Consider the following 26,467-nt stretch of genomic DNA (forward strand, 5'->3'; position numbering starts at 1 on the left):
GTTTGATCCATAGGGCAAGTTTGCTGTAGCCTGCTTAATACCATGTGTGAAGTAAGGTTCTCATTAAATGTTTGTTGATAATTACTCAGATCTTTCTGTAAATACATTTTTATTTATTACCAAAATAAGAGGTGAAAAGTCTCACGTTTTTCGTTGTATATACTGATGACTAAAATAAAATAGGAGCAAGGAACACAGTTACTTTCTAGAATACCTAAATATACATATATAAGGAGGAAGTTATCTTTAGAAGTATAAACCATTTATTTAAAGTAATATTCGATGGAAAAATGAAATATACTTCTTTGAATGTTATGTTTATAGTTCTAGCTAACAGTTAAGCACATTTTCCCTTTGCTTTTTTAAATCCTGTACTAGGTACTAGACCCAATACTGTAGATTAAAGATAAAATAGGCTCACTTTCTACAGTTTACTGGGTGAATAAGACAATACTGTAGCTTTCTGCATTACAGTTCTTACCAGTTGAGATTTACACTGGTTTAAAAAGTGCTAATTTTAAAGATGAAACTGTATCTCTGTTTACAGTCTGGTCATTTTTTATAAATTATATATCTAAATAGATACTGCTGTAAAATAAGCCAAACAAAACTAGGTACAAAGAGAGCAGTTTATATACTGCAGATCTTCGTATTTTTGGAGTCCAAAAACAGAATAGATTGATAATACTTAAAAATGATTAACTGTCTGAATGTGGATTAAAGCAAAACAGACTAGAAGATATTGTTTTCATAAAGCTTTACATGGAAGTGTCATCTCTGAAATAGTAATGCAGATGTTGAACAAGGTTTATTTTTAGGCATTTGATAATCCATGTTTTATTTTCAGTTCTCATTTAAATTTTATAATTCAGTCATTTTGAACAGCTATGTTCAAAAGAAGTTTTACAACTTTAATCTTAATAATCTCAAAAAAAGCAGACATGCTATGTCATAAAATAACTATTAGTGACTAGTTTGTATCCTATAAATCTAACTTGAGTTGATAATATGGTCCATTACCAGCTTACTGCACAGAGTATTTTTCATTTTACACTCTTCGGTTACTTTTTAGTGAAGTGTTAAAAAATATGAAGCTTTTCTCCTCTCTAAAATTGCACGCTGTCTGTCTGTTATTAGGGAGATAACAGCTCTTATAAATGTTTCAGTAAGCGCTAAGTAGACAGTTATGTGCACTCTCATTCCACGCTTATTTGCTTACTGTAATAAAGTGATAAAATATGTGTGGTTTGTCTCTGTGTATCTACAGGCATCATGAGTCACATAGATTCCCTTTAGAAATAATGTTGTGTCTGCAAAATTGATTGGTTATTTTCATAAACCATCTAAAGGTACACAAATGACTTTTATTATTTAAACATATGCTGTGTAAAGATTTGTAGAGGATTCTCTCACTGTTAACTTGATGCTTTTTGTTCTGTTAACTCTAGAAGAAGGCTTTTTATTTTAGAGTTATTATATTTAGTGAACTAATTACCTCCTCAGGAATCGTGAGGATAACCCATATCATTTGCTTATAATGCAGCTAAATTTTTAATTCTTTGAACATTAGTAGTTAAATAATTAAATCAAAACCATTGTTTTCAAATATTGTCTTTCATACTATCCTATTTATGCAAGTTTTAATATTTAATGGGAAATAATGCTTTTACCTGAACTAGATACTATAAGAAATAGTGTTTGGATCATAGAAGTCCTTCTAATTATTAAGAAATATGGTATTTTTCATTTGTGTCCAATTATATACAGTAGAAAATTTCTAGTCAAGTCATATCCTAAAACCAACAAGTATTAATATTGATAATCTCCGCTTATCACAGTAAGCTCCTTGAAAGACTGTAGTATTTTTAGGAACAGTGTTATAATTGAGCACTCAGCATCAAGTATAGTTATGACCAACACTAGTGGTATATTATCTGAAAATCTCTATAATCATTTAAAGTAGAAAAATTATGCTTTGAGTTCTGAAAATAGGTAAAATTATGTTTTGTAAATTGAACATAAAAGCGGGGAATAAAGGGAGAGACAGATAATAAACATAATAAATAAGATTCCTCTTTCTTAATGAAGGTAGGACTAAGTAGCCTTGAACCAAAGCAAGTTGAACCATAAGAATTGCTAATTCCACTTTTTTTTCCTTCTCTTTATTTGTTGAGGTATAGTTGATGTACAATATTATGTAAGTTTCAGATGAACAACATAATAAATCATACTTTTTAAAGGTTATACTCCATTTATAGTTATTATGAAATATTGGCTGTATTCCCTGTGTTATGTAATATATCCTTGCTGCTTATTTATTTTATACATAGTAGTTTGTACCTTTTAATCCCCTACTCCCATCTTTCCCCTCCCCCTTCCCTCTCACCACTGGTTACCACTAGTTTGTTCTCTATATCTGTGAGTCTGCTCCTTTTGTTGTATTCACTAGTGTATTTTATTTTTTAGATTCCATATACAAGTGATATCATACAGTATTTATCTTTCTTTGTTTGACTTATTTCAGTTAGCATAATACCTTCCAAGTCCATCCATGTTGTTGCAAACGGCAAAATTTTTGTTCTTTTTATGGCTGAGTAGTATGCCATTGTACATATATATATCACGTCATCTTTATCCATTCATCTGTTGATTGACACTTAGGTTGCTTCTGTATTTTGGCTATTGTAAATAATGTTGCTATGAACATTGAAGTGCATGTATTTTTTTCAAATTAGTGTTTTCGGTTTTTTTGGATATGTACCCAGGAGTGGAATTGCTGGGTCATATGGTAGTTCTATTTTTAGTTGTTTGAGAAACCTCCATACTGTTTTTCACCAATTTACATTCCCACCAACAGTGTAGGAGGGTTCCCTTTTCTCTACATCCTTCGCCAATATTTGTTATTTGTGTTCTTTTTGAAGATAGCCATTCTGACAGTTGTGAGGTGATATCTCATTTTGGTTTTAATTAGCATTTCTCTGATAATTAATGATGTTGAGCATCTTTCCATGTGCCTGTTAGCCATCTGTATGTCTTCTTTGGAGATATGTCTATTCAGTTCTTCTGCCCAGTTTTTAATTGGGTTGTTTGTTTTTTTGATGTTGAGTTGTATGAGCTGTTTATATATTTTGGATATTAACCCCTTATCGATCATATCATTTGCAAATATTTTCTCCTGTCCAGTAGATTGTCTTTTCGTTTTGTTGACAGTTTCCTTTGTTGTGCAAAAGCTTTTCAGTTTAATTAGGTCCCATTTGTTTATTTTTGCTTTTATTTCCTTTGCTGTAATTCAAGTCTTTGATGTACAGAGTTGGTAGATTCATATGGCTCAACCTAATCAGATGCCATGCCTGAGTCTCACCATAACATATCTACCAGGGCTTTAGGAAAAGGAGCAAGAAAGCGCCTTATCCCATTATGAGTTTATTCCCCAGTCTCCCAGTTAGTGTCCTGAAATCTGACTAATTGTGATTAGTAGTTGAGTTGGGGGAGTTAAATGATAGAAACCGAATTTGAACTAGCTTAAGGGAAAAAAAAAAAAAGGAAGTTTCAGGAAGGAATGCTAGAGTATTTCACAGAAAACCAAGCTTCAGGAAGGGTAGGAATATGTCAGCTTCAAGAACCATCCAAACCAAAGATACCAGCAGGACTCTGTCTCTCACCTGTTCTTTGTTTATTTCTTACTGAGCAATATGGCAGGAAATGTGGCCACAGACATTACAGTTTTAAATCTCAGAATTTTAGCCACTTGAGAGAGACTGGCTCAACTTCCTAAGTCCCAAATCCAAAAATCCTAGGAAAGGAACTCATTGGGCCAGGTGCCCATTCCTGAACCAGTTAATGTGGTCAGATCATGAGGTGGCATAAGAACATGCCAGCTCCATCAAGAACTGAATGTGGCAACATTCCTAGAAGATGGTAGATGTGTTGAGCAGACAATCCCATATATAACCACTACAGGGTAGAACACTGGGGAGAAAGCTCCTTCAAAATACCAGCACTTAGTCTCGAACCAGATAAAAGCTACCCTGAAACATTGAACTCTTGATTCCTCAGTGTCTTTCATAAAACTTCCTTGATACTTTGTTGTCAGCCATCAGAACACATCATGATACATCAGAACCTCATAGAAACAATTAGCCAGGTCATAACATCAACTTTAATAAAGGAAAGTGGAAAAAAAAAAAAAGTAGCTTCTTTGTCAAGAAGACTTCTCATTAGCAAAGCATGCTAACCCTGGTGGTGCCATTGTGCACATTCCATTAAGGCACCCTTGAATGTAAGCTAGGTTTTTAGATCTTATCCACCTCTCAGTCAGTTACCACTGCACAGCTGTACATGATACTCCTACTCAACGTTAATTTAGCTCTTTGGAGTAAGTGGATCTGGGAATTGTCAGATGACCAGAAAAACAGAAAAGTAGGTATCAAAGAACTGTGCAGGGTATGAGATGTTACCTCACTTTCAGGCTAACAAGTTAGCCTGAGACAATTTCATGGGTACTGGTAGAAGACACCAGACTCCTCTGTCAAAGACAAAGGACAGTTTATTACTCACAGCAGTAGCAGAAGCCAGGGTAACATCATTCTTGCCACTTCTCTGAGCCCCAGTTTTCACAGGGTGACGCAATGAAGGCTAGGTAATGACTGCATATGCAGTGGGTTGCTTTAGAGGAGAGGATCCTTAGCATAGAAGATCCCAACCTTTCATAAGGGTCTGTTGGCAAACCTGTCCAACCTTTGCCCCAGAGGGAGGCACTTAACCCATTTCCAAAGACTGCTTGCTGTACATCCTTGAAAAGATTTTCAGGAACAAAGTTGTTAATACCTTTGCTTAGAAGATGTACAGAACTGTGAGAGATCCATGGAGAACTGTTTCTCAGGACAACAGGAGAAGGGGAGGGGAGAAGGAAGAATGTAACATGTATGCCCTTAGATCAGGGGTCAGCCACCTTTTTCTGTAAAGGGTCCAGATAGTAAATATGTTAGGCATTGCAACTACTCATCTCTTTCATTGTAGAGCCAAAAAGCAACCACCCACAATATGTCAAAGAACAGAATGGCCGTGTTCCAATAAAACTTTATAAAACAAGCAGCAGGTGGTATTTGGCTTGTGGGCTGTAGTTTGCTGTCTCCTACCCAAGATGATTTGTTTTGTTCAAACTTAAGTATCTGCCTCTTTTCTTAAACCCTCATTTTCACAGCCCCAGTCTAGGTCATTCACTAATTAATTTACTTTTTACCTGTTTTTTTTAAACATTTAATAAAATAATTGTTATTTATAAATTATGAAGTAAGAAAAGCCATTCATGACATTTAGCATCTTAGAATATAAGCAGCCACAGATCATGTATATGTTTCTGGAATATAAGTAAGTAATCTGATGTACAAAATGTTGAACTAAAATCTTGCTCTCTTGTCAGGATTAATTGTATTACATATGGAAATTGATGAAGTATTTATGAAACCTACTGGTTTTATTGAACAAAATATCACCTATGTAGTTTAGATAGTGGAGGAGGTTCGCTAAATATGACTTGTATGAACTTAGAAAATAGGTTAAAAAAAGCAATCAAACATTTTCAGTCAGCCCCTTTCTGTAGTTAAAAATGTGTATATTATTACCCCAGAGTGCCATTTATGAGGTATTTATTGTGAAAGAAAACATAGGTCTCTTTGCACTCTCATAGATAAGCTTTGAAGATTGTTAGGGAGGACCTTTTTTAGAAGTTAAAGTGCTTCTTGAACTTGGTTGAGTGTGGAAAGAATGTGTGGAGAGAATTACACTGTTTTTCTTCCTTTGCACATTCCTTAGCATTGTTTTAACTATTATAATAAAGGTGCAGAATTTTGAGACAAAGTAGAAAAAAACAAATATTTGGACCACGTGTCCCAGGGTTAGATTGAGAAAATCAGTTAACCAACTAAGACAAGCTGATAGCTCTTAAATGACTTAAGGCATACCTTCAAAGCACCTTATATCTAGAGTGCTAATTCCTGGGTGCCTGTAATCCAGACTCCTGCTTTTGTTCTGCTTTTCTCATGGTGCTCTACACTTGCCTCTCTCCAACTTTATCATTCTGTGTATATGATATTTAACTCTTGGATTTTTGTTGATGAGTTTTAAATTATTATTATTATTAAGTTTTTTGTCATCAGATGTCAGTGGCATAGTGAGCATGTTGAACAGGTTAATATGTACTCTCACAATTATAATAGAAAACCTAGTTTGGGAGAGTACACTTGTTAGGAAAAAATCTTGATTAGGCCTGTTTAATCACAAATTGATTTTTTTTTTTTTTTTAAAGCTTGCCCACGTCAGGTCAAGCCACATGCAATACTTTGACTTTGAAAGGAAAGATAGCCACCATATGATTTTAGAAAGGACTGTATTTCTTCACTTAATATGCTGCCTCTGATTCCACCCACAGTTGAATTTAACTAAGAGTCTAAGGTTCAGTGGAAGGATAAACAGATGATTAGCCGAGAAAATATTGGCGGGGGTGGGTGGCGGAATAAGCAGCGCTTTGTTTTGCCAAACAATTGAATCACATTGTAGGGCTCTAAGAAATAAAACAGTGTGGGACTGTTTTAACAGCTCCATCAAGGTTCAAACACGTCTCCAACTAAATAATTAGAGTATCTGCATTTATAGACCATTGAGGAAGAGCTAATCATTAAATCATGTACAGATGATTTGTTAAGTATTTGGAGAAAAATAATTAAATATAGAGTAAATATACCTAAATCAGTTCCTCATGAATTAAAAAATTAGAACCATGAAAGCTCTAGAAGAAAATGTAAGTGAATAGTTATCTGATCTTGAGGTAGGGAAGAGCTTTTTAATCATTAAAGCAAAGGAAGAACCACCTTAAAAAGGAGGTCATAGTCTTCAGTTTACAGTGAAAGAAATTCAGGGTGAAAAAAGTTAAAGCAGTCAGGATTGGAAATGAAAGTATAAGATGTTCGTTATAGACAGATTATAATATCTTATAGTTTGAAAGCCCAAGAAAATCAAATGACAAATTATTAAAACTAATAAGAAAATTGGCAAAATGTCCAAATATAGTGTACCTAAGAAGAAAACAAAAACATTTATAAACTCTAAAAAAATTGAATATATTTATATAACTAAGATTATTCTCTTCTTTTTAGATATAGATTGTCAAAATAGTTTAATATATGCCTGCAGAGTACAGAAGAATTTTAATACTGTTTCGAAGGCATTTACTTTACATTTTTATATAATTTCTGACTTCATATCTATGTGTGTGATATCCTACTAATGTCTATTATTGTGATTAATACTTCAGGGAAAACAGGAGTTAAGTGTTACGAATTTTTGTATATTTTTAAGAATTAATAACTATATTCACTAATTCTTTTTTTTCTTTCTTTCTTTTTTCCATTGTGCAATAGGTCAGTACTCCTGTCTTTGTACCGGTGAAAACTCATGTGCTGCTTCATCGGATGAGTGGAAAAGGACTAGCTGCCCATTATTTCTTTCCAAGACAGCCTTGCGTTTTTGGTGATAATATGGTCTCTGTGCAAATAACATTGAATAATACCACTGATTGGAAGGTAGAAAATATCCACATAGGGGAAAAGAAACTTCCTGTGGGCATGCAAATGCATGTTTTTAATCCAATAGGTAAGTAGTAATTCTCATTTAAAACTTTAACTGCATTTGATAATTAAATGGGTTCATTTTAAAGTAGAATACATATTATTTTATTGACTATTAGCAAACTCAGTGTATATAAGTTTTTCCTTTTTAAACCGAATTTATCTTGTAAGATAAATACATGTCTTTGCCCTTAGTGAGTTAGGTGCCAGCAGTGGTAATACCAGTACTAATGAAAGACTGTGTCTGGAGAATCACAATTTCCTCCCATTTTTCCTATCTGTATCACCTTCCCCCACCTCTCTTTCTGGTCAGCTTCACTTCCTGCATGATTTTAGTCTGGCTTTTGGGTATTGTACCTTCCATATCTCTCCTTCCCCGTTTCCCTTCATATTCCATAGATTGAAAAGTGAAGGGAGCAAAGACAGAGTATGTACTATTCTGTTTGTCTTCCTTTCCATACATAGAAGGTAGAATAGCCCACAGTATGTTACTGGTATTTTTACACATCGTGTTTTTTTAATCTGTTGCCACCATTTAAAAATGAGTATTTTTTTTTACATTAAAGGACAAACCAAGAAATCTCACTGTTCATGGATAAAGCACAAGATTATGGCGGTACAGGTGCTTTATTCCCACCTGCATGCAGCACAACCAGCCGATGCCAAGCCGGCTGCCCCTACCACGTAGCATGTGCTTTCCAGGCTACCTCAGTGCCCATTATATCACACTGTCTCTCCAGCTGTCATCCCCTTCCATTTTTTAAGTGTTTTACAAAAAATATACCTTTTAAAAATTAAGTGTAACAATTGTATGGCTAACTTTGAGTTTAAAATAGTATAATAGTTAGAATGTCTCTCTCTCTTTTTGTTTTGTGTAAGTGGAGGCAGTCCCACAGTTTAGTTGGGAGAAGCTTCAGGCAAAATCTTAATTAAAAGTAATATAAGGTTTCTGTCACTGAATCCTTGAAATATTACCATCAAAAGGCTCCAGGTAGTTCCTTTTTATAATACTTTAGGTGAGCAAAAGCCTTTTGACCGGGTAACTCTGCCTTTATTCATTATTGTCTATCATATAGCTATTCTGTTTTTTCTCCCTCTTTGCCTGAGTGAGCTCTTTCACATTGTTGAATTCTCTCCTATCATTTTCATGAGTCATTCAGTAAAGAAGTCATTCTTTGTGTTATATTTTTCCACAAAGAAAAAAAAAATTCCTAGTAGATGAAATATGATAGACTTTTATAAGCAACCAAAGTAGAGAGAAGTAGAGTTAAAGTAAGTTGATTTCAGAACCCATGTAATACCCTCTTTGAAAAATAATTTGGTAATTAAGACACACTATTTAAAGACTATAGTGCCTGATTTTTATTGAATTATTTTATGAAGTTAATATATTGCTAAGGAATTAAAGAATATCCCAATTTGTATTCTTTTTTACTGCTTGAAATCCAGCTTTTTTTACCTAGTTAAAAAATTAACTTAGTTTAAAAAGTGTCACGCAGCTGATATATGCATTGTCTGAAGGTTGAAAATGTTATCCAAAGGTTAAAACAGTAGAACAGTGTTATCATTTCTTTGAGCTGGCATAATGAGTTGATGAGTTGACCTTTTGTTGGCCTATGTAGAATAGAAGAAATAAGTATAATAAATTTCATAATATGGCCTTAACACCAAAATAAAATATCGATATATGCCATTGCCTCAGTACTAGTAATAGGCTTTCTTTCCTTTTCTTTTCTTGGGCAAAGTTTTTGTAGTGTTTCGTTTGTTCTGTTGCCATTTATTGAATACCCTCAAGATACAGAATTCTTTCCCATGCAGTAATTTGTATGTAATACCACTTAGTCTCTTTCGTCAATAGGTAACAGTAGAGTTCAGAGTATGAAATATCTTAATTAGTCCAAAAAAAATCATAGGAATGCAACAAAGAACAAATACTGCATTTTCATTTTTTGTGAAATAAGGGAAGTAAGATATTTGTTTTATTTAATAAGTACATATGCATATGTTAAGGAGTCCGGCGGCTTTCTTATTTGTCACCAATCTGTTCTCTTTTTTCTCTATAATATGAGATGACTTTTGTCAGGATTTTGCATGAAACTGGATTCCTTGCAAGAATATTAGGAATAAAGTGCCATTTTTCCCCAAAGAGATCAGGCACATGTACACAAGAGGTTTAAAACACACACACACACACACACACACACACACTCACTCACTCACTCAAAGAGTAGCCTTAGGGTCTCTGCACTATATTCAGTGACTTTATGTTAACAATTGACAAGTTTGAGTTCAGCTAAGATTTCACTAGTTACTGTACAACTGTCACATCAAAGTAGATGGCATCTTGTGTGATTTAATTTTTCATTATTAATGGTGCAGTGTAATAGAGCCAGTGTTTTTCAGCCATTTCTGCATAACCCTCTCATGTATATTGCAATGATCCAGAAGCAGTATTCAACTACAGACACCCGATTGAATAAACTTTTCCAATGTAGTAAGCTTCAAATATAAAAATCTATTATATGAATAATTTTATGCTGAGCACTTTGCTCTTGAAGCATTCATATAATAAAACATACCATTGATCATGAACTATCCTTCAGAATTAGTATGGCACTAAGCTCACAGTTAATTATCTTAAGACGGAGGAAGTTACGAAACTGTGTCAGACAGTGCCATCATCAAGGCATCTTGAGAACCGTCACTTTGTCAAATGAAATATGGGGATACGTGATGTAGAGAGATCTAAGTTCCGAATGCCATCATGCTTTGGAGATGACAGCATCTACTACCAATGTGGTGTCAGCTGCAATAAGACCAAACCCCAGTATATCTGTGGCACAGAAGAAAACATCAAGGATTCACTGAAGAATAGTTTTGAGCAATGTGACTGACAAAACTATGAACTGATAAGGTGTAGCTTTAGGAGAAATGCAAGAAAACTATTATTATGGTAATTTACAATAAAGGTTGTTTGCCGAAGATTAGGTAGCAAGTCTTCTGGTACTTAACATGCCATCCTGGTAAATGTTAGGTTTATAAACAAATTAAATTCAAACTGGAATCAGCAAACCAACTAATAAATTAGCAAGCAAACCAATAACACTTTAAAAATCAGCATCAAACAAATACCTTCTTATAATGCCTAATCTTCACTGAGCCTTTGAGATATAAAAATACTTAGTATCTTAAGCTTATTGAATTGTTCTTTTGTCCTATCTATACCATCATTTCTGTAATGGTTAGCATTAAATGGCAAATTATACCTATCAATAAGCACTAGAATAATCACAGTCTACTGGATTAGTATGTGCTTGCTAAAATATAACTACATCTAATAATATATATGCAGAAGAGATAAAACTAAATATAAAGCTACTGTGCAATACAACTGCAGTTATACTAGAGACTTTAAGCAAAGTAGAAATCAAAAGTGAATGGTTTCTATTTAAATATAATAAATATACATAAATATTTATACTTAATAGGTATATTTTTAAGATCCCTCATTATTCTAATGTACAGCATTACACTTTGACTCTGGAATCATAAGCAGAATAAAATGGTGTTATTGTTTATCTTGAGTTTTATCATTATCAACTGAAAAAACACCAGTATTGTATATTGAAACAGTTATTTCCCACACTTGATTAGTTGATAGATGAAGCTTCAGAAATTACAAATCTATGAAATGTCACTTTACTATTTATTTTTTTCAAGATAATCTAATCTGCCACTAAATTTTCTTCCAGTAATTTTTTGACTAATGCAGTTAGACTTATTGTTTGGGGTTCCTATAATGCCAGTTGTCTTGGTTAATATCTGAGGACAACAAATTAATTTCTTCTTCCAGTGTTGCTTTAATTTGCATGTTTTAAATTTTGGATTTTTCCCCCAGTGGAAATTTAGAACATTGTTGAAAATTTACTTTTTGTATCTAAAGTAAATATTCCATAGTTTCAAGTACACAATCTGTTAAAAGCATCCAGAGTCTGTTACAGTTGTTCCAAACAGGAAAACATTTATTTCCTTCTCACCTTCAATGCCTATAAAGACAATATTGTAAAACATGAAATTTCTCAGGATGAGGTGTATTTCTGAAACAAATAGATACAATGTGTTCATTGAAGTATGGACAGAATTAAGTTGTGAAAAAGAGGCTTCAAGTGAAATTACTTAATAATTTGCTTTAATACTCTTAGTTTGAAATTATTCTTACAAGCCGTCATTAAATTTGACTGTTTTAACCAAACTACAAACATTACATAAGATTTTAGTGTTTAGTCTTTTTCACATCCTCTGTGTTTCCATGTCTAAATTATCTTATCTCCTAGAATCTCTTGAGCCTGAGGGATCCATTACTGTTTCAATGGGTATTGACTTTTGTGATTCCACTCAGACTGCCAGTTTCCAGTTGTGGTAAGTTCAATTGTTCATCTATATTTCATATTACTATAAACAATAGCAGATTAAAATCAAGGCTTTCAGCAGCTTTTTCTTTGAGAGACAAAACATTTACACAAACATGCTTTTCTTTGATAATGTTTAGACTGCCATGGAAAAATTATGTGCAATATATGTTTTTAGTATTTGTTACACAGATAGCCATTACAGTCTACCATATTTGGTTGAACTTCACAGTTTGTTGGCTAAAGTAAGAAGCTACTGCTAAATTTTTTTTTTTTTTTTTTTTTTGCTTATCTCTGTGCTTGTGGAAAATTTATGATAAAATTCATGAGGAAAACTCAGGAGAAATTAAAAACTTTAATAATATTGTTGGCTAGCCCAGAGAAGATATCTTTTGAAACATTTTATATGTTATCTCGAGCCTCTTAAGTGGAGAATTATTGATTCTGTCAGTACCAAAAACTCATAGATTTTTCATAGATTTTTACTTTAATTTACAAACTGCTTTTGATAAAATTCAAAAGAGAACATTTATCAGTTGGCAAAGGTTTCATAGGTGAATACTATTCAAAAGAGCTTTTCTAGAATTGTGTTTTATCATTGTTATTGTTTTATATAATGTTTATACGTTTCTGATGAAATCCAGAAACTGTTAGCAAACTAATGCAAAGCTATATTCATGCATCTTTAAGAATTATCTTTGAACTCATTTCTTTTGTATTTTTCTGATCTAAGATATGATGTGTTATTTTGATTTGAAGTTGTTCTTATTCTGAAAAGAATTGAGGCATTTTATTTATCTAAATTTTAGCTAGCTTCTAACAGAATTTTTTATGATAAAAATCTCCAGGTTTAGGAAATAGTCACTTTTAAATACGTTTATAGGTTGAATATAGTGAACCTTTCTTTTTCATATACCTTTTCAGTTTACCAGTAATTCAGGCCTAATATTACACCATTTATTGCTGAGAACCTGCAATGATGAATATAAGCAATGTAGCATAACACATTGATTTTATGCAGATCATCACCTTTATGTTTTGGGAGGTCTACTATATTAGTGATATATAAAAACTGATTACTTTTCCCCACATTGCCTAGTAATTGTTTATTATTTTTCTATTAGACAAACAACACAGATCGATATTACTGAGCACAAGACTATGAGTAACATCATTCTAAATAGATTTACCTCCAACACCAGAGGTATATTCATTTTAATGATTTCGACAATGTGAGCCCAATGACAAAGCTTATGCACTAAGTTAGGGCAAGATTAAGAACTAAAAAAATTCTTCTTTCTTTTCAATTTGTATAAAAAACCTTTTATATTTCTATGCAATGAAGGGTTTTAAAAAAGGTTTTTTCATTACAAAGATTTTCTCTTTAGTCCATTACACAAGATTTGCGTCTTGTCTTTCACAATTAACTAAGTCCCTTTAGGGATAAATATTTAGGTAATGTTTGATTTTTATCTTATGTTGGGAAGTGTATATAAACAGTTTTTTCTCAGTTTCTCTTAAACTAATTTTAGGAAAATGATGAATTTATTTTAGATAGAAAATAGCCTTAGCTATTATAAGCATTTACACTAATATGTTTTTCTGTTGTGAAGATATAAATTAGTTATATATTTTAGATTTTTATTAAGCACATACGCACACTAAATCAAAAATTATTTTTGTGTGTGTTCCAAAAAGAACACTTTGTGTTGCATCAACTGTAATTGATCCTGAAGCAGTGTAATCACAATTACTCACTTTCTTAATTGACCTGCCCAAAATCAGAAAATGGAAACCGATCGACAGTGTTTAAATCAATAGATTCATAGTAGTGCTAGTGGGGGTAGGGAGATAGTGGTAATGGGTTGATCAATTGGTCTTAGATGCCAGTCACTGACTGTGCCTTTTGCATAGTAAATAGCACTTTTTCCTTAGTGATGAGCTGTATTAGTTTTGGTAGTTCAATAAAAAGGAAAAAAAAGCAAGAATGGCCGATATTGAATTTTTTCCTCAAAATACATTATACAAATCAATACATAAAATTATGGGTAATAAGAGCATATTTGATAGGAAGCCTTCAGAAATGCTGAGAACATGGACTGTGAGCCTTTCAGGTACACTTCTATTTATTAAAAGAAAAGGAACCAGAGTAAAATGATCCTACTTTAGCTTCTAGATTAATTCTCTGTATTATTATAGTTATATGATGCATATATAGATAGGTAAAGCTATTATATGTGACTATGTAGTTATATGGACACTTGATAAGTATTAATGTCTCTTTTTTTGCTTTGCATTTTAAATGGTCATCAAATTAAGTCCTTGATTAAATTTATTGAGATTGAAAATATGTATAATATACATAAATGTATCTCTCTAAAAGTAGATGCAGTACATAAACAGGTCTCATCCTTGTGATTAGCAGATATTAATGTATTAACTAGTATGAAAAATTATATGGCTTGGCTCAAGTTAGAGGACTGAGCACTAACATCCGCCCCTCTTTTTGCCCGAAATCCATTAAAAAGACAGAAAATACATTCTTTGATAGAAAATGAGCACTAAAAAGAGAAAGAGTGCTATTAGCTGACCAGAAATTATGAAGAATTATTGCCAGTTAGAAAGCAAATGGGAGCAGATAAATAATAACAGAGAAAATAAAAACCACAGAGCAAAACACTCATGGGAGAAAACTACTATAATGGTAAGAACAAGTCTGGCAGAATATCAAACAAAGTGAACTAGCAAAAAGAAAAGTTACGGTAAGACAGTATTAGGGAATTAAAGAATGACTTCCAACCTGCACTTCCCCAACCTTACCCCTAGCAGCAGGCAGCATACACATTTAATCAGAGACCTAAAAATTACCCTGTAAAGAAAGTGAACAACTACTTGCCTGGGAAGGACTTTTGGTGAGGATGTGCCCTAAGAGAACAGCGGGGGTTGAGTTTATAGGAAGGAGGCCGGATGGTCAGAGATGAGATGAAATGCAGTTCTACCCAAGAGAATGATATTCTCAAGTCGCCTACCACTAGGGTAAAGCCAGTCTTACATCTGTTGATGAAGAGATAAGGCCATTGCCTGCCTGCCTCCCAACTTCATGACCATAACCAGTCATGTCTCACCCACTTACGAAAACTCCAGCCAGCCCACCAGGGGAGAGGAGACCCATAGAAATAACACTCACTAACATGTATCGAGCAGTAGCTGTGTGCTAGGCACTGTTCTGAACACTGCATTGTGTGTGTTAGTTTACTTAATTCTCAAAACATGCCTATGAGGTGAGTATTATTATTATTCCATTTTAGAGGTGAGTAAACTAAGGCACAGGAAGAAAACTTGCCCAAAATCTTATAGCTAATATGCATCAGAACTTGCTTTGTTTGTTAATTAACCTGGTCCTTCATTATAAATATAAACAGACAGCTTAGGATGACCAGACTTTTGAGGGAAAGCCTCAATTTGAAAGGGAAAGCTCAAAATGACTTACAAAGACTTACCAATTGTGAAGGGAGCAATTTGAGAAAGAAAAGAGATATCTTTAAAAATTACAACTAATATCTGATTCAAGAGAACTATATCTGTAAAGCAAGAATTTACTGCTGGGCTTCCCTGGTGGCGCAGTGGTTGAGAGTCCGCCTGCCGATGCAGGGGACACGGGTTATTGCCCCGGTCCGGGAAGATCCCACATGCCGCGGAGCAGCTAGGCCCGTGAGCCATGGCAGCTGAGACTGCGCGTCCGGAGCCTGTGCTCCACAACAGGAGAGGCTACAACAGTGAGAGGCCCGCGTACCGCAAAAAAAAAAAAAAAAAAAAGTTAGAAAGATACACGGTCTATAGTAAATATTCACAAGTGATTGTTTGTGCTTACTATCCTATTAAAGCTATAAAATCCATAAAACAAAAACAAAAAAAGAATATACTGCTTATTTGAGAAGGAGTAATTAGACAATTTAAAATATATTCTTGGAGATCTAAAAACATAAAAAGCCAAAAGGACTCAGTAAGTGGATGATAGACTGGACACAGCTGAAGCCTGATTTAGTGTTCCATAAGAGGGAGTCAATGAAATCAACTAGAATAGAAGACAAAAAGACAAAGATGGAAAATATGAAAAAAAAAGTTAAAAGAATGAGTTCATCTGGGACTTCCCTGGTGGCGCAATGGTTAATAATCCGCCTGCCAGTGCAGGGGACACGGGTTCAATCCCTGGACCGGGAGGATCCCAGATGCCGCAGAGCAACTAAGCCCGTGCACCACAACTACTGAGCCTGCACTCCAGAGCCCGCAAGCCACAACTACTTAGCCTGTGTGCCACAACTACTGAAGCCCCTGTGCCTAGAGCCCATGCTCCACAACAAGAGAAGCCACCACAATGAGAAGCCCACGTACCTTAATGAAGAGTAGCCCCTGCTCACCACAACTAGAGAAAGCCCGCATGTAGCAACAAAGACCCAATGCAGCCAGAAATTAATTAACTAATTAATTAATTTTTTAAAAAATGATGCTTCCTCTTTAAAAATAAAAGAATCAATTCATCTAATAGAAGATCTAGAAGGAAAGAAAAGAGACAATGGAGAAAATAAATAATTAAATAAATTATAGGAGAAAATTTTCCCAAGCAAAAGAAATGTACACACCTTCAGATTGAAAGGATCCATCAAAGGCCAAACAGAGTGAATGTGAACAACTAGCAAAAAGGCCACATCCTGGTAGAATTTTTATTGTTTTTTAATATTTTTTTAATTTTTGCATTTTTAATATTTTTTTTTTTTTTTTGCTGTACGCGGGCCTCTCACTGTTGCGGCCTCTCCCGTTGCGGAGCACAGGCTCCGGACGCGCAGGCTCAGCGGCCATGGCTCACGGGCCCAGCCGCTCCGCGGCATGTGGGATCTTCGCGGACCGGGGCACGAACCCGTGTCCCCTGCATCGGCAGGCGGACTCTCAACCACTGCGCCACCAGGGAAGCCCTAAAGTAATTTTTATTGGAGTATGGTTGCTTTACAATGTTGTGTTAGCCTTCAGTGCACAACAAAATGAATCAGCCATACACCTCCCTTTTGGACTTCCCTCCCATTTAGCTTACCACACAGTGCATTAGGTAGAGTTCTCTGTGCTATACAGTATGTTCCCATCAGTAATGTATATGTGTCAATCCCAGTCTCCCAATTCCTCCCACCCCACCCCTTTCCCCCTTGGTATCCGTACGTTTGTTCTCTACGTCTGTGTCTCTATTTCTGCTTTGAATATAAGATCATCTATACCATTTTTCTAGATTCCACATATATGCGTTATTATACAATAATTGCTTTACTCTTTCTGACTTACTGACTCACTCTGTATGACACTCTCTAGGTCCATCCACGTCTCTACAAATGACCCCATTTCATTCCTTTTTATGGCTGAGTAATATTCCATTATATATATGTACCACGTCTTCTTTATCTGTTCCTCTGTTGATGGACATTTAGGTTGCTTCCATGTCCTGGCTATTGTAAATAGTGCTGCTATGAACATTGGCATGCATGTGTTTTTTTGAATTATGGTTTTCTCTGGGTATATGCCCAGTAGTGGGATTGTTGGGTCATATGGTAGTTCTGTTTTTAGTTTTTTAAGGAAACTCCATGCTGTTTTCCATAGTGGCTGTATCAATTTACATTCCCACCAACAATGTTTGAGGGTTCCCTTTTCTCCACACCTTCTCCAGCATTTATTGTTCGTAGATTTTTTGGTGATGGCCGTTCTGACTGGTATGAGGTGATACCTCATTATAGTTTTGATTTGCATTTCTCTAATGATTAGTGATGTTGAGCATCTTTTTGTGTGTTTGTGGGCAATCTGTATATCTTCTTTGGAGAAATGTCTGTTTAGGTCTTCTGCCCATTTTTGGATTGGATTGTTTGTTTTTTTGATATTGAGCTTATGAGCTGCTTGTACATTTTGGAGATTAATCCTTTGTCAGTTGCTTCGTTTGCAGATATTTTCTCCCATTCTAAGGGTTGTCTTTTCGTCTTGTTTATGGTTTCCTTAGCTGTGCAAAAGCTTTTAAGTTTCATTAGGTCCCATTTCTTTATTTTTGTTTTAATTTTCATTACTTTAGGAGGTGGGTCAAAAAAGATGTTGCTGTGATTTATGTCAAAGAGTGTTCTGCCTGTGTTTTCCTCTAAGAGTTTTATAGTGTCTGGTCTTACATTTAGGTCTCTAATCCATTTTGAGTTTATTTTTGTGTATGGTGTTAGGGAGTGTTCTAATTTCATTCTTCTACATGTAGCTCTCCAGTTTCCCCAGCACCACTTATTGAAGAGGCTGTCTTTTCTGCATTCTATATTTTTGCCTCCTTTGTCATAGATTAGGTGACCATAGGTGTGTGGGTTTATCTCTGGGCTCTCTATCCTGTTCCACTGATCTATATTTTTGTTTTTGTGCCAGTACCATATTGTCTTGATTACTATAGCTTTGCAGTATAGTCTGAAGTCAGTGAGTCTGATTACTCCAGCTCCATTTTTTTCCCCTCAAGATTGCTTTGGCTATTCGGGGTCTTTTGTGTCTCCATACAAATTTTTGGATTTTTTCTTCTAGCTCTGTAAAAAAATGCCATTGGTAGTTTGATAGGGATTGCATTGAACCTATAGATTGCTTTGGGTAGTATAGTCATTTTCACAATACTGATTCTTCCAATCCAAGAACATGGTATTTCTCTCCATCTGTTTCTGTCATCTTTGATTTCTTTCATCAGTGTCTTATAGTTTTCTGAGTACAGGGCTTTTACCTCCTTAGGTAGGTTTATTCCTAGGTATTCTTTTTGTTGCAATGGTGAATGGGATTGTTTCCTTAATTTCTCTTTTTGATCTTTCGTTCTTAGTGTATAGGAATGCAAGAGATTTCTGTGCATTAATTTTGTATCCTGCAACTTTACCAAATTCATTGATTAGCTCTAATAATTTTCTGGTGACATCTTTAGGACTATCTATATATAGTATTATATCATCTCCAAACAGTGACAGTTTTACTTCTTCTTTTCCAATTTGTATTCCTTTTATTTCTTTTTCTTCTCTGATTGTTGTGGCTAGGACTTCCAAAACTCTGTTGAATAATAGTGGCGAGAGTGGACATCCTTGTCTTGTTCCTGATCTTAGAGGAAATGCTTTCAGTTTTTCACCATTGAGAATGATGTTTGCTGTGGGTTTGTCGTATATGGCCTTCATTATGTTGAGGTAGGTTCCCTCTATGCCCACTGTCTGGAGAGTTTTTGTCATAAAACTGTTGAATTTTTTCAAAAGCTTTTTCTACATCTCTTGAGATGATTGTATGGTTTTTATTCTTCCATTTGTTAATATGGTGTATCACATTGATTGATTTGTGTGTATTGAAGAATCCTTGCATCCCTGGGATAAATCCCACTTGATCATGGTGTATGATCCTTTTAATGTGTTGTTGGATTCTGTTTGCTAGTATTTTGTTGAGGATTTTTGCATCTATATTCATCAGTGATATTGGCGTGTAATTTTCTTTTTTTGTGATATCTTTGTCTGGTTTTGGTATCAGGGTGATGGTAGCCTCGTAGAATGAGTTTGAGAGTGTTCCATCCTCGGCAATTCTTTGGAAGAGTTTGAGAATTATGGGTGTTAGCTGTTCTCTAAATGTTTGATAGAGTTCACCTGTGAAGCCATCTGGTCCTGGACTTCTGTTTGTTGGAAGATTTTAATCACAGTTTCAGTTTCATTACTTGCAATTGATCTGTTCATATTTTCTATTTCTTCTTGATCCAGCCTTGAAAGGTTGTACTTTTCTAAGAATTTGTCCATCTCATCCAGGTTGTCCATTTTATTGGGATATAGTTGCTTGTAGTAGTCATGATCCTTTGTATTTCTATGGTGTCAGTTGTGACTTCTCCTTTTTCATTTCTAATGTTACTGATTTGAGTCCTCTCCCTTTTATTTTTGATGGGTCTGGCTAAAGGTTTATAATTTTGTTTATCTTCTCAAAGAACCAGCTTCTAGTTTTATTGATTATTACTATTGTTTTCTTTGTTTCTGTTTCATTTATTTCTGCTCTGATCTTTTATGATTTCTTTCCTCCTACTGACTTTGGGTTTTGTTTTTTCTTCTTTCTCTAGTTGCTTTAGGTTTAACATTAGGTTGTTCATTTGAGATGTTTCTTGTTTCTTTGAGGTAGGATTGTATTGCTATAAACTTCCATCTTAGAATGGCTTTTGCTGCATCCCATAGGTTTTGGGTCATCGTGTTTTCATTGTCATTTGTTTCTAGGTATTTTTTGACTTCCTTTTTGATTTCTTCAGTGATCTCTTGGTTATTTAGTAACATATTGTTTAGCCGCAATGTGTTTGTATTTTTACTGTTTTTTTCCTGTAATTGATTTCTAATCTCGTAGCATTGTGGTCGGAAAAGTTGCTTGCTACGATTTCAATTTTCTTACATTTACGGAGGCTTGATTTGTGACCCAAGATGTGACCTACCCTGGAGAATGTTCCATGTGCACTTGAGAAGAAAGTGTATTCTGCCACTTTCGGGTGGAATGTCCTATAAATACCAATTAAGTCTATTTGGCCTGTTGTGTCATTTAAAGCTTGTGTTTCCTTTTTTATTTTCATTTTGGATGATCTGTCCATTGGTGTAAGTGGGGTGTTAAAGTCCCCCACTGTTATTGTGCTGCTGTCGATTTCTCCTTTTATGGCTGTTAATATTTGTGTTATGTATTGAGGTGCTCCTATGTTAGGTGCATAGATATTTACAATTGTTTTATATTCTTCTCGGATTGATCCCTTGATCATTATGTAGTGTCCTTCCTTGTCTCTTGTAATAGTCTTTATTTTAAAGTCTGTCTTGTCTGATATGAGTATTGCTACTCCAGCTTTCTTTTGATTCCTATTTGCATGGAATATCTTTTTCCATCCCCTCACTTTCATTCTGTATGTGTCCCTACGTCTGAAGTTTGTCTCTTGTAGACAGCATATATACAGGTCTTGTTTTTGTATCCATTCAGTCAGTCTATGTCTTTTGGTTGGAGCATTTAATCCATTTACATTTAAGATAATTATAGATATGTATGTTCCTATTACCATTTTCTTAATTGTATTGGGTTTGTTTTTGTAGGTCTTTTTCTTTTCTTGTGTTTCCCGCCTGAGGAAGCTCCTTTAGCATGTGTTGTAATGATGTTTCTGAATTCTCTTAGCTTTTGCTTGTCTGTAAGGCTTTTGATTTCTCCGTGGATTCTGAATGAGATCCTTGCTGAGTAGAGTAATCTTGCTTGTAAGTTTTTCCCTTTCATCACTTTAAATATGTCCTGCCATTCCCTTCTGGCCTGCAAAATTTCTGCTGAAAAATCAGCTGACAACCTTATGGGGATTCCCTTGTAGGTTATTTGTTGCTTCTGGTAGAATTTTTAATAAGGAGAAAACTACTCTAGTATCTTCCAGAGAGGTGAAGAAAAGCAGCTTACCTAAAAATGAACAAGAATGTGAATGGAATCAGATTCCTCATCAGTACTGTCATCAGTTCTGGTGGCCAGAAGGCAAGGGACATAATCTTTAAAATTTGGTGGAAACGAAATAGACATTTTTCAGACAAGCAAAGATTCCATCAGTTTACCCACCAATGACCCTTTCTTGAAAGGATTACTCAAAGATATACTATAGTTAAAAAAAATTTTTTTTATTTTGTGACAGAGAAAAACAGAATAAAAAGTAGACAGATAATTCAACCTGTAAAATCCGTCAATGTGTAAAAATAATTGTTCACCCCTAATGTAAAAAATAAATTTTAATAACCTGGAACCAAAATCTCGATGTGGACAAGTATGAGGAATGATGGTGTTCTTGTCATGCATGACAAGAGGATTGATTGATGGCTAAAAGGAGTTTAAATATGGTTTAAAATGTTAAAGCTAACCTCTAAATTAAGGGAAATATGATGTATTATAACCTCCAAATGGCTAAAGGGAAGAAGAAACGGAGTGCTTAAAACTTGACCAGTTTAACAAAGCAGGAAAAGAAAAAAAGCATGGTAAATAGAAAACAAAATAAGATGACTAGAAGGGGCCACACATACTAGTTATCAGAATTCATGTCAATAAGTTAAATTCCAGTGATACTGAACATGTAAAAAGCACAATTCAATATATACTATTTATAAGAACCCCACCTTAAAGAGGATGGCACAGAAAAATTGAGAATTACAAAATAAAATTTGTGTGTGTGTTTATTATCAGACGTACAAGTTACCTATCACCACATGAAATATCAGAAGCATTCTCTTTTAAGTCAGAAAAGCAAGAGAAGGTTACCCTCTTTCAACACTATTTCACATTTTTATGGAAGTTCTAGCCAATACAAAAAGACAAGTAAAAATAGTTAAAGGTATAAATCCTAGAAAGAAAGACACAAAATTATTATTTTTATTCAGTATATAATTGCCAACCCACAAAGTCTTAGAATCAATAGAAAATCTATTATTTAAGCTAATAAGTAGGATACTGTTTAGGTACAGATCATTATGTGAAAATCATTAACATTTCTGTATGGTAGGACTGACCAATTTTAAGACATTATGAATAAAATTATTCTTTTTACAAGAACGACGAAAGGAATAAATTAACAAATATATGATACCGATGTGGGAAATTTTTTTAAAAAAACCTGAAACTTTCCTGAAGGCCATAAAAAGAAGATATAAATAAGGCAATAAGTATACTATTTTCCTAAATGGGAGAGAGTACTCTCCCTCAGGTTAATCTTCAAATTCAGTTTGATTCAATGCTAAATTCCAGTAAGCCTTTTCAAGGAACTTGATAAATTTCTAAAATTCAACTGGAAAAAAGAATGTCCAAGAAAAGTCAAAACAAAAATTTAATGAGAAAAGCCTTTTTCAATAATAACTTCAAGATATTCTTCAAAGTCACAAGAATATTTTTATTCAATGTAATTGGCTATTGTCAAAGGAATCAGTAAAACAAAACAGAGAATTTAGAAATTTTGTATATCATAAAGCTGACATTTCATATCACTGGGGAAAGAATGGACCAGTCAGTAAATGATGTGAGAACCATTATCAGGAAAAAACCAAAGATCCCTTCCTCCCACAGATTACTCCAAAATAAATTCCAGATGGATTTATGGTTTAATTATAGAAACTATAAAATTGTTTAGAAATAATATAGACAAATATTTTTATACTCTTTGGGGGCAAAAGTCAAGCAAGACACAATATCCAGAAAGATATAGTGAAAAACTGACAGGTTTGATTATTAAAAATTTTAAACTTCTCTACAAAGAAGAAAAAAATAGATACCATAACACATGAGAGATAGAAAGTATTACAGCATATTTAGCAGACAGAAGTTTAGTAACCAGAATATATAAAGAACTTTTAATATATAAAGAACTCTTGCCATCAATAAAAAGGAATCTAATATAAAAGTGGAGAAAGGTTGAGAATAGTTCATTAACAAGAAAAGAAATGCAAATGATCCATAACAATAACATATACAACATTGGTAATAGGGAAATAAAAAAAATTTCATCCATCAGATTTGCAAAATTTTAAAATAATTTTAATATATGACACGGAAGGTACAGAAAAACGTGTATTCTTATTTACTGTTTGTGGAACTTCAAGTTGGCACCACTTTTTGTAGGTCAGTTTGGCAGTGTTTTTCAAATGCTGATTATTCATACTCTTCAACTTAGTGATTTCATTTTTAGGGTGGCAAGCTTGGGGAGATATTGGTGCTTGTGCTGAAGAAATAGATCTATCCAAGGTTATTAAGTAAACATTGTTTGTAATAGAGAAAATTTGCAAATGAGAATTGATGGGGGAATGCTTAAATAAATTATGATACATCCCTATTATGGATGTAGGTTTTGAGTATCAGTTATGCATTAAGCACTGTACTGGGTTATGTTATTTCATTTAATCGTTAAAACGAGCCCACAAGGGTGTCATTTTTCTCACTTCATAGATAAGGAAATTTGAGTCTCACAATGGTTAGACTACTTGCACATTTCTTACCTAGAAAATTTACCAGTTTGGATCGTAGGAGTCTGTGGAATGAGATTATATGTAGTACAAGTATATGCATTACAGTTAAATATAAAACAGAACCTTGTCTTACATTAAACTGTTACACCATCTGATCCCATGTAATTAGGCTATTTAGAGCTGCCTAATAATAGTAGTTTGTTGATCTGGTAAACTGTTAATTCTGTTAAATTTACATCTATCATTACTGATTTTCAACATTCCCCTATCCATGTCAAGATAGCTGTCTTTAGCCCCATGTTCAGCCAAAGAAGATGAGGAGAAAAAGAGCTGGACAAAAGAAAAGAAGAAGAGAGAGAAGCGAACAATAAAAGGGCAAAATATTTAAAAGGAGGCGCATGAAAACTATGGAGAGCATCCTAGAACACTAATATAAATGCAAGTAAATTTTCCCCAAAATAAAGAGGAAACATTCCATCTTACTCCCCGCTAAGCCAAACCTTGCTTAGAAGCTGAGACTGCCTTATGCAGTATGTTATGTATATTAATTAGATTTTGCATTCAGTTGTGTGTAACAGAAACCCAACTGTGGTGACTTCACCAAATAGGGGTTTATTTATTATTCTCCTGGTATGAGAAGAACACAGGACAGCAGTTAAGAGCAGCTGGAGTAGCTCCACAATGTCTTTTGGTATAAGGTCTTTCCAACTTTTTGTTCCATGAGCTAGTTTCATTAGCATGTGCCAGTCATCCTCGGGGTCACAAGATGGCTTCCCTACTTCCAGGATTCTATCTGCATTCTAGGCCAAAAAAAAAGATAAGAAGTGACATGAAGGGAGGAGCCACATCTGTGTCAGAAAAGCAAAACTTGAGACTTCCCTGGTGGTCCAGTGGTTTAGAATCAGCCTTCCAATGCAGGGGACAACGGGTTCAATCCCTGGTCAGGGAACTAAAATCCCACGTGCCGCAGGGCAACTGAACCCATGCGCCACAACTAGAGAGCCGTGTGCCGCAACTACAGAGCCCACGTGCCACAGCTACAGAGCCCACATGCTCTGGAGCCCACGTGCCACAACTAGAGAGAAGCCTGCGCTGCAACAAAGAACCTGCACACTGCAACGTAAGATCCCGCGTGCTGCAACTAAGACCCGACACAGCCAAAAAATAAAAAGAAATACTAAAAAAAAAAAAAGAAAAGCAAAACTTTCCTAGGAATCCCCAGCAGACTTCTGTTCAGGCTTCATTGGTCATAACCAGGTCACTTGATCAGTCTTAGCTACAAGAGCCTGAGAAGAGAGTGTTCTGGTGGGCACATTGTCTACCTGAACAAAATCAGGATTATATCAGTAAAGAAGAAAAAGGAAAAAAAAAAATACTGAGTAAGCAACAAGTAGTGTCTGCCACAGCAATATTCCAGTTTTATTACATTTGTCTCATAAGACCCATTTTGGATGAACTTATATCCTTCGTTTTTCATACAGCATTACATGTTAATCACTTCACCAACCACAGAAAATAAAACATGCATTACCCAAAAGTAACAAAAGTGAAACATACCCAGTCAAGTTGAATAGTATATATTTATCTCTTAACACATGGGTTGTTGCCTGTGGGGACATTTCAGGATCACCTTTTTCCCCCAAACTTAAGCCTTCTGCTTATCCACCTTCATTTTCATATATGCCTTAGAAGGCAAGTCTACTTTCCCTTCTTTTCTCTGCTCTCACACCCTTCTCCCTGGGCATCAGTGCTGTAGAGCTACCTTTAACCAAGAGGTAAATGGGATCCTTTTCAGGAGTGTTGGAAAGGAGAAGGCTGGTCATTTCACCCGTAATCTAAAAGGAAACATAAGTAGATAGTGTAGTATGTGTAATTTAACCCAGTGGTCCCTAACTTTTAAAATTGTATACGTCTGAGTAAAATATTTATACTACACACTCCCTATATGTATTGTGTGTGTGTCTCACTGTGCTAACATGTATGTACTAAGATATTATGTACAGACAAAAATAGAACTTCAGGGCTTCCCTGGTGGCACAGTGGTTGAGAGTCTGCCTGCTAGTGCAGGGGACGCGGGTTCGAGCCCTGGTCTGGGAGGATCCTACATGCTGTGGAGCAGCTAGGCCCGTGAGCCACAACTACTGAGCCTGCGCGTCTGGAGCCTGTGCTCTGCAACAAGAGAGGCCGCGATAGTGAGAGGCCCGCGCACCGCAATGAAGAGTGGCCCCCGCTTGCCACAACTAGAGAAAGCCCTTGCACAGAAACGAAGACCCAACACGGCAAAAATAAATTAATTAATTAATAAACTCCTACCCCCAACATCTAAAATATATATATATAGAACTTCAGATAGAATGAGAAAAAAATAAACATAATTGATAGGGTTTTTTTCATCAGTGGATTTTCTACCTCAGGGGAGTGCCTTGTCCTTTCCCAC

General features: G+C 34.9%; 1 protein-coding gene across 5 annotated transcripts in view; it reads left to right on the forward strand.

Moving 5' to 3' along the window:
• The window catches only part of AP3B1 (adaptor related protein complex 3 subunit beta 1), a 275,634-nt gene that overhangs the window by 228,118 nt on the left and 21,049 nt on the right, over positions 1–26,467 (forward strand). For all 5 annotated transcript variants that reach the window (XM_033430068.2, XM_033430070.2, XM_033430067.2 and 2 more), the window contains 2 exons: positions 7,419–7,650; positions 11,960–12,044. In XM_033430068.2, the coding sequence (XP_033285959.1) occupies positions 7,419–7,650; positions 11,960–12,044 (317 nt within the window). The remainder of the gene's footprint in view (positions 1–7,418; positions 7,651–11,959; positions 12,045–26,467) is intronic.

Source organism: Orcinus orca, chromosome 3 (genome assembly GCF_937001465.1).
Source record: "Orcinus orca chromosome 3, mOrcOrc1.1, whole genome shotgun sequence".
In the NCBI taxonomy this organism is placed as follows: domain Eukaryota; kingdom Metazoa; phylum Chordata; class Mammalia; order Artiodactyla; family Delphinidae; genus Orcinus; species Orcinus orca.